The sequence below is a fragment of the Lotus japonicus genome, chromosome 1, assembly GCF_012489685.1.
Source record: "Lotus japonicus ecotype B-129 chromosome 1, LjGifu_v1.2".
NCBI lineage: Eukaryota > Viridiplantae > Streptophyta > Magnoliopsida > Fabales > Fabaceae > Lotus > Lotus japonicus.
This window is the reverse complement of record NC_080041.1, coordinates 99,375,971-99,387,720: the sequence shown is the minus strand read 5'-3', so window position 1 is coordinate 99,387,720 and position 11,750 is coordinate 99,375,971. Positions and strand designations below refer to the sequence as shown.

The 11,750-nt window shown below is 37.0% G+C and overlaps 1 protein-coding gene across 1 annotated transcript; it reads left to right on the top strand.

The window, feature by feature from the left end:
* Positions 1–1,089: 1,089 nt before the first annotated feature.
* Positions 1,090–4,696, top strand: LOC130728299 (uncharacterized). The gene is made up of 4 exons (XM_057579726.1): positions 1,090–2,157; positions 2,254–2,347; positions 3,272–3,906; positions 4,012–4,696. Exons 1-4 carry the CDS (start codon positions 1,165–1,167, stop codon positions 4,522–4,524), a joined length of 2,235 nt encoding a protein of 744 aa, XP_057435709.1. The 5' UTR covers positions 1,090–1,164; the 3' UTR covers positions 4,525–4,696.
* The last annotated feature ends 7,054 nt before the right edge of the window (positions 4,697–11,750 follow it).

The following is an 11,750-nucleotide window of genomic DNA, read 5'->3' as shown; positions in this document are numbered from 1 at the left end:
ACGGGAGCACTATATATAAGAACAGGATGCAAATATTGAAGCAATTGTCCCTCATTGTAAATGCTCTGTATAATCCAAGTCATTTTTCATCTATTTGATGGGAAAGGAGGGTCACTCTCATTTGTAACTTCGATTCGTTTACAAAGGAATCTTATATCTGTAGAAGAAAAAAGCAGGTGAATTTGACATATAAATTAAAAAATGAGTGAATGATCCAATTAGTGCCGAGTGTTATTAGGTAGCCACAAACTTATCTAAGGCCGGCTCAAGGGTAAATTTACTCAAGTAAAAACTTTAGGTCTCCTAAAAAAATTTATTAAGGAAAAAAAACTTCAAAAAATATTTTTTTACTAAACAAAAAAGGCTAAAAAAACCGAACATTAATATTAAGTCAAAAAATCCAAAAAAAAATATTTCACTTTAAAGTTAGCTATAGGACTCTCATTTAATGTTCGAACGATCCTAAATTCATCCGAAAATTTAAAAAATACATTGTGATCTCCTTATCGTATAAAGTTTTCCGGTGATTTAGTCCATTCTTTTAATGATAAACTTATAAGTGCTTAACATTTTCAAAGAATAATTTAATCGCTAACTTTTTTTTACTATTATTGTCCAAACCCAACTCTGTGGTTAGGGAAGATGCTTTGATTGGGGTAGCTTTGTTGCTGTTACTGAGACCACTTACAATGGTCTGTTTTTTCTCTTGTTTAATGTTGTTGAAACTTGTTTAATACTTACAATGGTCTGTTGAATATTGTTGAAGGAGGGAAAATGTTGAATGGTTTCAACATTGTTGAGAGAGCCATCCGGAGCCACGTGGCAGCTCCGGATTGGAGCACGTTGGGCACGTGCACGACACGCGCCGACAAGGCGCGTGTCGTGTCAGTTGGAGAGGAGAGAGGACAGAGAGGATAGGATGGGACGCGTGGCAGCGTCCCATTGGCGGACCGGATTTTTTTTTTTTAAAAACTTTAAACTGAATTATCTTGTTGAAAAAAAATAATTTTAATTTTTTTTTTTTACCAAAATTCATAACTTTTTTTTCTCTATAAATAGAGACTTGGTTTGTTAGATTTGGACACAGAAAAAAAAACCAAGTTTTTCCCCATCTTATTATCTCTCTCACCATCTTATTATCCTTCTATTAGCATTTGTTTTGAAATGGATCCCAACAATCATCATTACAACACCCAGAATTCTTCAAGCTACCCAATTTCCAACCAAAATCCCAACAACTATGAAGATCCAAATCAATTTTCTTACCCACGTCCTCAAAATCCCACCAATTATCAGGTCACACATCAATTCTCCAACCAACGTCCTCAAAATCCAAACTATTTTCAAGTCCCACATCAATTCTCCAACCAACATCCTCAAAATCCAAACTATTATCCAGATCCAAATCAATATTCGAACCAGTCATCATTTGTTCCAAACTTTCATCCATCTTATGGATCTGTGAGATATCCATCTCAAACACCCCAGTCTAGTGGTTATATGCCAATGGTTCGTGAAAATTTTCCTAGTGTTGATGGACCGGAATTTCCGGAATTTTCAACACAAGTCAATCTTGGTGACGGGTCAGCTGATAATGAAGTCAATGAAGTCACTCCTAAGAGCAAAAAAACGCATGCACCCGCATGGAACACTGCACAAAATTTGGTGCTAATTAGTGGGTGGATTAACTGTGGAACAAGCAGTGTTGTGGGGAAAAACCAGAAAGGAGAAACATTTTGGAGAGATATTGCTGAGTATTGTAATGAGCATTGCTCATTCGATCCTCCGCGTGATGGAATTGCATGTCGAAACCGTTGGAATTATATGAACAAAATACTGGGTAAATGGATTGGCGCTTATGATGCCGCTAAGCGTCAACAAGGAAGCGGTTGGTCGGATAATGATGTTTTGGCAAAAGCGCAGGAATTATTCGCATGTGGGAAGAATGTTCAATTTACTTTGATGGAAGAATGGATCGCTCTCCGTGATCTACCACGTTTTTGTAGTCAAGTAGGAGGAAATGGTGGCTCAGCAAGTAGTGGATCTAAGAGATCTCACGACAGTGATGCATGTGGCTCAACCACTATAGGATCAATTCCTCGTCCAATGGGTAGGGAGGCAGCTAAAAGAAAGAATAAAAAGAAAAGTAAAGAACCTGTCGTTGAGGAGAAGGGGAAAGTTTGGGTTGAATACAAAGATTTGAAGGCTCAAGAGATTGCACGAATTGATAAGCTAACAATGGTGCAAGAACAGACTAACCAATTGATGAAAACCAATTTGTATCTCAAGCTAAGTTCTGAAGAGGATCTCGATGACCGTAAGAAAGAGCTGTTGAGTAAGTTGGCCCAAGACCTATTTGGTAATTAATTTCAATCGAGTATTTGTCTGTATTCGGTCAAACCCGCCAGTGGTGTCAAGTCTGTGGTGTTTGCTTTAACCATTTGTCAGTGTTGTCGTCAAGTATGTTGTGTTTGCTTTAATAATTTGTCAGTGATGGCAAGTCTGTAATGTTCGGCTTTAATGTATGAGTTATTGTGTTTGAATATGTTCCACTCAATTCGAATCTACTCCTTTTCCGATTATTAACTCTAGTGGGTAACTTGTTTCGAATCTGTCAGTGGTGTCAAGTCGGTGGGGTTTGCTTTAATAATTTGCCAGTGGTGTCAAGTCTGCAGTGTTCGGCTTTAGTGTATGGGTTATTGGGTTTGAATATGCTCCACTCAATTCGAATCTACTCCTTTTCCGATTATTAACTCTAGTGGGTAACTTGTTTCGAATCTGTCAGTGGTGTCAAGTCGGTGGGGTTTGCTTTAATAATTTGCCAGTGGTGTCAAGTCTGCAGTGTTCGCCTTTAGTGTATGGGTTATTGGGTTTGAATATGCTCCACTCAATTCGAATCTAGTCCTTTTCCGATTATTAACTCTAGTGGGTAACTTGTTTCGAATCTGTCAGTGGTGTCAAGTCGGTGGGGTTTGCTTTAATAATTTGCCAGTGGTGTCAAGTCTGCAGTGTTCGGCTTTAGTGTATGGGTTATTGGGTTTGAATATGCTCCACTCAATTCGAATCTAGTCCTTTTCCGATTATTAACTCTAGTGGGTAACTTGTTTTGAATCCGTCAGTGTCCACCATTCAATTTACTTATATATATGGATTCATAGATCAATTTATGTACCAATATCCAAAACCTCTTACTTTCTACTTCGAATTTCACAACAAATGGATCCTTTTGATCCTTTTGAGAATCCTTGTGAAAATCCTTTTGATATTGCAACATACCTTCAAAATTCTCAACTTGAAGAAGCTTTTATACTCAACCAATTAGGGTTGGGTCCAAACCAAAATTTGGAAGATAGTGCACCTCGTAGAAAGTATGTCCGTAGAGATCATGCAGCAGCAAACCGAAGGCTAATTGACGACTACTTTGCCAATGAGCCTACATATGACGATTCAATGTTTCGTCGTCGGTACCGGATGCAAAAACACGTTTTCCTTCGAATCGTTGCGGACCTTTCAAGTAGTGATAACTACTTCACCCAGCGAGTTGATGCAGCCAAGAAAGAAGGTATATCACCCTTAGCAAAATGTACCACAGCAATGCGAATGTTAGCATATGGTGTGGCAGCAGATGCAGTCGATGAGTACATCAAAATAGGAGGTACTACAGCACTGGAGTGTTTACGTAGATTCTGTAATGGAATCATACGATTGTATGAGCACGAGTACCTGAGAGCACTAACTCAAGAGGACCTGCAAAGAATACTACAGGTTAGTGAACAAAGGGGGTTCCCAGGCATGATCGGGAGTATTGACTGCATGCACTGGGAGTGGAAAAATTGTCCTAAAGCATGGGAAGGTCAATTTACTAGAGGGGATAAGGGAACCACTACAGTTATTCTTGAAGCAGTTGCATCTCATGATCTATGGATCTGGCATGCCTTTTTTGGATGTCCGGGAACGTTGAACGACATAAACGTTCTAGATCGATCACCAGTGTTTGATGATGTGGAACAGGGAAAGGCTCCAACTGTGAGTTTCATTGTGAATCAACGTCCCTATAATATGGCATACTATCTAGCTGATGGTATCTACCCTTCTTATCCAACTTTCGTCAAATCGATCAGACTTCCTCAAAGTGAACCGGATAAGTTGTTTGCACAAGTTCAGGAGAGATGTCGGAAGGACATCGAACGTGCATTTGGAGTTCTTCAAGCTCGTTTTAAAATCATCCGTGAACCAGCTCGTTTGTGGGACATAGCTGATTTGGGTATCATTATGAGGTCATGCATCATATTACATAATATGATTGTTGAGGATGAACGAGATACATTTGCTCAACGTTGGACCGATTTTGAGCAATCTGGGGAAGGTGGATCTAGTACACCGCAACCATACTCGACCGAGGTGTTACCCGCTTTTGCAAATCATGTGCGTGCTAGATCCGAGTTGCGTGATTCGAACGTTCATCACGAACTGCAAGCAGATCTAGTGAAGCACATATGGACAAAGTTTGCAAATGCTTCGTGATGGAAGATGATTTGTATCGTACTAATTACGTTATTTGTGTGTTGTGTGCTTAGTTTGTTGTCTTGCATTTTAAGTTAAGAAAATAAAATATATTATTGTGTGCTTCGTTTATCGTCTTCCATTTTTTAGTTAAGGAAATAAAATAAATTATTATCTATATTAAAAAAAATTAATTCGTTAAGTGTTTATTATTTAATTTAATTTAAAATAATAATTGTAATTTTATGTAAATAAAAAAAACAAAAACATAAAATTAAATAAAAATATGAAATAAAAAGTGGTGGGGTAGGGTGAGTGGTGGGGTAGGGTGTTGAGAGAGAAAACCATTGGAGTGGGTATTTGTTGAAAGTGTGTTGAATTGAAGAGAGAAGATGATGTGGAGTGTTGGGAAGAGAAAAAGTGGTGTTGAATGGAAATTTTTTGTTTAAACCATTGTACATGGTCTGAATGCTATATCTACTGACATTCACATCTAAACAACCAAACAAAAATAAAAGTAATTTTTCTTAGACGACAACTATATATTAAACTATGAATATAACATTCTATACATAGCATAAACCAAAATATTATTAGCAATTATAGAAATAAAGTACTGTTATATCACCATGCATTATTTTGAGAAAATATCATAGTGATCTAAACACTGTGCATCAGTGAGCAATAAATAGAAATTTGTGAATGCCACGTCTAGTGGGCCCAGTGGACGGTGCCAGAAGAACAGAATGATAGTCACGTCACTTTCACTTTTTTTCATAGTGGCGTACAGAACAGTGTATTTATACAGTATCGTATGTACATTATCATCATCGGATACTCCTGACTGTACTGACTACGAAGAATAATCCAACGCGCACGTACGATCCCGTGAGCGCGTGGGGGAACTTTCACGTATAGAATGACGCACGTGAGAGAGAGTGGTGGAGGTGGTTGTTTTATTGTGTGGGTCCCATGATTGTCGAGCCTTCAAATCAAATCACGGTTGCGGGTTTTTTACGAATTTGGCGGCTGCGGCGGCGGGCGCCGTATACTTTTGAATGCCCGTAGCCGTTTCCGCCGTCATTAGCCCACAGGTGTTCCAAATTTTCTTTTCTGAAAAACTGCTATTTATTTTATTTTACTGCTACTATTCATTTGTTGATATTGTTTTCTATCTAAGGGAGTTACAATTGTTTTTTATTAAACCAGTTAGACAATTTTTTTAATCAGTAAAATATATGTTTTAAAATAAAACTTATTTGGACATTTTGATATATTTTGTAGGTTTGTTCTATATTTGGCAAAAGAAAATCATGCTATGTTCTTTAGAGATTTTTCCCTTATATATACGATAAAAGGTTTCATCACCTATTCGAGTGACGGATGTAAATATTGTTATTAAATTGCTGCGAATTAGCTAGGAGAATAGCAAAGTCTTAGCTAAATTGGTAGCTTAGTTTCAGCAACTATTTCATTTTTTAATTTTAAAAAATTATTGCACATGTGGTTAAAAATTCTTAAACTTTTTCTTAATAAGTTTAAAAATATCTATGCCAACAAAAATAGAATAAGGCCATAGAATGGACAATTCTCTATTAATTTCATGGTTAAGCCTTGATCGAAAACAATTTAGCATCACCTCCAGAAAGTATTGTATAACTAGTTAAAGAGTTTCTCGAATGGATTGATAACTAGTAACCGTAGAAGTTTGTTGGAGTTTGAACTACACTTGCTTATGATTTTTGTAAGAGAGTGGCTCAAAACGAAGATAAGAGCTCCCGTAAATTCCTTCAAAGCAGTAAGCTGGTCGTTTTTATGCATTTATTTGAATCAACTGATTAAGACCTCTTCTTTCTTATAATATGAAATGAGCTCTAACCTTTGTTCTGAAGGAGTTTGGTAGAAATGAAAAATAGTGATCGACATTAAATAACCAATTTGGAGGTTCAGTACCATCAAATGGATTGAGATGTAATTTAGGGGTTTTTGGCATAATGTGGAGGTGTGGTAGAATTGGTGGTGACCAATATAGGGTTGTTCATACTGGACCGGACCGAACGAGATACGAACAAACTGATGATTTTTTATTGTTTGGGCCGATTCGGTTTGGCTGTGGGTTTGTTTGGCTCAATATTTTAGGTTCATGTGGGTTTAACCGGCCAGTTTCATCAGTTTGGGCTCTCGACTGAACCGGTTATTAGAAAAAATAACACTCACCCCAGACTCAAACCCTAGTCTACCAACCTCCATATAAATAGTTTCTTTATTTAGAAGCTCTCAACCCTAGCCGCCACACCACCAATTCCATGTCTTCCACTTCCGCCGCCTCTTCCTCTCAAGGTACAACCTTAGCGCAACGTCGAAGTTTGCGAAGTTGGAGCGCCAGATAAATGAGCTAGTGAGCGTGAATGTTACGAAGAAGTAGCAAATCAAGAAGCTGGCTACGGGGCTTGAGGAGGCTCAAAAAATGGCAGATGTTATCGTCGTTAGAGCGAAAGATCTCGAAGAAGTGAAGACTAAAAAACATTTATGCCTCATCCTCTGCCATATGCGTCACCGTCAACGAGATCGACAACCTTCGATGGATGTGCATGTTGTTATCGCCTCATCCTCCGCCAAACGCGTTACTATTGACGAGATTTCATACAAGAGAAAATATCTAGGCTTTTGAATTTATATGCAATTTTTCATCCATTTTTTTTCAAGATGTTGCACCCATTTGGGTTTATTTAATTATCACTCTCTATAAAAAAAATTAGCAATCTCTTGGGCCTGGTAGTAGCTGTTTGTACAGGCCCATTAAAAGATAAACACCACAACTATCACTGTCTTTGAACCGGTTATTAGAAAAAATAACACTCACCCCAGACTCAAACCCTAGTCTACCGACCTCCATATAAATAGTTTCTTTATTTAGAAGCTCTCAACCCTAGCCGCCACACCACCACTTTCATGTCTTTAAGTTCCGCCGCCTCTTCCTCTCAAGTCTCAACCTTAGCGCAACGTCGAAGTTTGCGAAGTTGGAGCGCCAGATAAATGAGCTAGTGAGCGTGAATGTTACGAAGAAGAAGCAAATCAAGAAGCTGACTGCGGAGCTTGAGGAGGCTCAAAAAATGGCGGATGTTATCGTCGTTAGAGCGAAGGATCTCGAAGAAGTGAAGACTAAAAAACATTTATGCCTCATCCTCTGCCATATGCGTCACCGTCAACGACATCGACAACCTTCGATGGATGTGCATGTTGTTATCGCCTCATCCTCCGCCAAACGCGTTACTGTTGACGAGATTTCAGACAAGAGAAAATATCTAGTCTTTTGAATTTATATGCAATTTTTCATCCATTTTTTTTCAAGATGTTGCATCCATTTGGGTTTATTTAATTATCACTCTCTTTCTGTCAAAAAAAAATTAGCAATCTCTTGGGCCTGGAAGTAGCTGTTTGTACAGGCCCATTAAAAGATAAACACCACAACTATCACTGTCTTTGAAGACCCTGGATGGCTTTTATAGAGGCTTATCTAACATGCATGCAAAGCCATCCAGCTTCGGAGGGTATGGTTGTCCCTACCGAATTTCCTGGACATTAGAAGATTAACACCACAACTATCACTGTCTTTAAACACACATAATAGATGTTGACCTTAGAATATTTCTGTGTATTTTCAGTGCCTAAATTACTATTCTGCATTTACCTATACATTTTCAACCTCTCTGATTTGAAATTTCAGATTCCATATGTTTCAAGGACCCCACCCCCATGCAATTTGCTACTAGCTTTTCTATCTGCAGTGCATATATCACCGATTTTTTCCCCAAGATTTATAATTGTCTGTGACATTGATACGTGATTTTATTTCTGTCGAGTAATTTAAGTGGGTGAGATGATGAGAAGATATAGCTATCTAGTAGCTACATAGCCGCCCAACTTTTTCTTTGATGAAAGTTACATGAAAAATGATTCCTGAATCACTACACAGTAGAAACACCCCTAAACACCCATTTTTCTGCGGATTTTGCTTCGGATCCCTAATTTAGGAATTTTAATTTTACACGGTTCTGTGCTTTATGGTTAGTCATGTGTATTTAGGTGGTTAGTTTAGTGTATTATTTGGCCAAATCCCTAATTTAGGAATTTCAATTTTACACGATTCTGTGCTTTATGGTTATTATTTGGCCAAATCCCTAATTTAGGAATTTCAACTTTACACGGTTCTGTGCTTTATGGTTAATCATGTGTATTTAGGTGGTTAGTTCAGTGTATTATTTGGCCAAATTCCTAATTTAGGAATTTCAACTTTACACGGTTCTGTGCTTTATGGTTAGTCATGTGTATTTAGGTGGTCAGTTCAGTGTATTATTTGGTCAAATCCCTAATTTAGGAATTTCAGTTTTACACGGCGGTTATTTAACCGCCGCAAAATCATTACCTACGAAAATTCGTTCAAAAATAGTACTTTCCTACGGATTTTCTTACAAATTTTACCTTCAAATTTTTCCGATGCAAAATCCGCAGGAAATCCCGTAGCAAAATCTGCAGGAAAAAGGGGTGTTTCTACTGTATAGTAGTTCAGGAATCATTACTCTAGTTACATGTGAATGGTTGTAACTTGTAAGGCTCCTAATAGATACTTTTGTCTGGCCCATCCAATCCATGCATAATTGAATTGGGAACATTTTGCATTTTGAGTGGCAACATATCTAATTAGTCCATGGCCACAAAAAAAAATGTATACAAAAAGTTTCTTAATTGATTTCTTTACACTATACCAAATTAATTTGAGAGCGTGATATTTTAGACGGCATTGCACATATAATATGAGATAATTACACTCAATTTGCATGTCTTCAACTTGTGTTCATATGTTGTATAATTGTTGTGGATAGTTGAGCTCTTTAAGTATTTAATCTAGTGTTTGATCCCTAGATAATGCGTATGGAGAATAATTTCTTTGAGTAACTTGCTCACTTAATGTGATCTTAAGTCTTGAAAGATTAGACTCATGACTATTGGTTGTGGAATACTTTAGAAAACAAAAAAACTTTGTTCATATGATATTAAGCTTCAATCACGCTTAATTATTACACTCCAGTACTATTTTTAAGTTTGGTTACATGGTAGTTCTATGGACCATGTTGAAAATTGATTCACCCCTAATTCATGTTTTCAAATTTATTGTTCAATATATGTTATTTTCAATAAATTTCTATGTGCTATTACTAATTTACAGAAAAAATATTTTCATTATGAACCTTGTTTTTTTTAGTCCACATACAACAAATAAAATCTTAACACTAATCTCCAATCTCACTAGTTTTCTTTAAAAAAAAACATAAAAAAGTTTTTAAGCAGTCATACATATATATATACATACATATATATATATATATATACTTGAGATACATCCCTCCCAAAGTGGGTTACAGAAAATCAACCCCATCACAAAAACCAAATCCAACATAAAAACAAAAGAACATAAAGTGTAACAACAAGATAGTGCAAAGGCCCCAAAAAATATAAATAGTAATCAGTTCAAAATAAGCATTATGCAAATCAGATCCCATTAAGTACTTGAACTGTTTGCAGGCTCTTCTAAACCTCTTCCATGACTAAAAAACAAGGGATTAATTAGTAGAGGTTAAGTCGGCATTTAGTGGCGGTTATAACCACCTCTAAGGGTAACCGGCGGTGATTGAACATGCATCGGGGTATTCTCAGCTACTGATCAGTATCCTAACATCAGTATTCTCATCGGGGTACTTTTGTTTTTTTTGTTGGATAACTAAATGTGGGTTTAACCAATGCTAGTCTAATCCTTGTGTGTCTTAGAAACTTTATGCCAATTCTCATAATTGATACAAAACTTAGAGGCATTAGATGCAAGATCCCCTAGTTAACTCCCCCCCCCCCCACCAAAAAAAAAGGCTGCCAGAATTTCCAACCAGTTGACCAGTCCTATTCCATTCAACCACAGTCTTCCTACCTCCAAGAAGTTCATAAAACAAATCTTTTGCTCACAAATTAGCTTGTGTCACAACGCCATCCTCACCTACATGTGAAGTTTCAAAAAAAATTAGTGCAAAAAATACTAGCTAATAAAAACTATTCCATAGTCAAACGTGTTAAGACATGAATTGCATACCAATAAGGTCCACTGCCCAAGATCTCGTAGGAGTTTTCTTATAAAGTTGTGTGGATTCAGGCTTTCCAAGTCGTCTACGTTGCTGATTTTGGACCGCATCACTTATAGGCTCACTTTGTCAAGGTATAGACTCACTTTACCGAGGTATATATAGGCTTACTTTGACAAGGGATAGGTTCACTTTGCTAAGGTATAGGCTCACTGAGATGACGTATATGATCATTTTGCTTGGGTATAGACTATAGACTCATGACTCGCTGATGGATGTGTTGGTGTAGAAGGAGACCTGCGAGCATGCCTTTTTGATCTAACCATACTTCTAAAACCAAAATGTTATCACTAATTAACCAAAAAAGTAAATAATAGACAAGAGAAGTATATATGAAGATGAATAAAATCAAAAGAACCATACAAATTAAGATACTTTAGAGAAAAATTATGATTAAATGTTAAAAAAGATAATTTTACCCATGTTTGTCATTGTAACTATATAATTTTGAATATCGCCACCATCAATATTTTCAGCAATGATATAATCTAGAGGATCATCATCTATAGAAACTCTTGCCAATTGTACATGTTCGGTAGTATCCGTAAAAATTTGCTCCAAGTTTTGGAAATGCCTCATCCGATACAATTGCCTCTTCAAGAACTTTACCCATGTCATATAAGTCCCTTGGGTTCAAATGTTTAGGTATATTAACTATTGAGTCTTGCTTTTAATAACATCTATAATAGAGACTCCTAATTACAATAAATTTTAGGAGTGGGATCCGTTAGGCGGAGGACATGATGGAGGTTATGGTTTGGGTCTAAATCCTCTTATTTTGCATCATATGCAATTCCCACCATAGTTCAATTAATATTTGTCTATATATTTTTTGTTACCTGTCTTATAATAACCTTGGTCGTTACCTCTATCGTCTTCCTCTACAGACTCTCGTGGTGAGCTTTCACCGTCTTCCTAAGCATCATGTTGCAATCTCTTCTTTTTTTACTTTCTGGTTCTTTATTTTTTTACTTCCCCTAATTGCCGCCATTGTTATACGTGGCTGGGGTTAAATTGCCATTATATTGTTGTACTGTGTGTTATTTCATAGCGGGTTGG

Bases quoted from the DNA above. Each gene is read 5' to 3' on its own strand.
- LOC130728299 (XM_057579726.1), top strand. From the start codon at position 1,165: ATGGATCCCAACAATCATCATTACAACACCCAGAATTCTTCAAGCTAC. The intron at 2,348-3,271 runs AAGACCTATTTG...TTGATATTGCAA, and splicing joins GCTGTTGAGTAAGTTGGCCC to CATACCTTCAAAATTCTCAA. The intron at 3,907-4,011 runs GCATCTCATGAT...GATGTGGAACAG, and splicing joins CAGTTATTCTTGAAGCAGTT to GGAAAGGCTCCAACTGTGAG.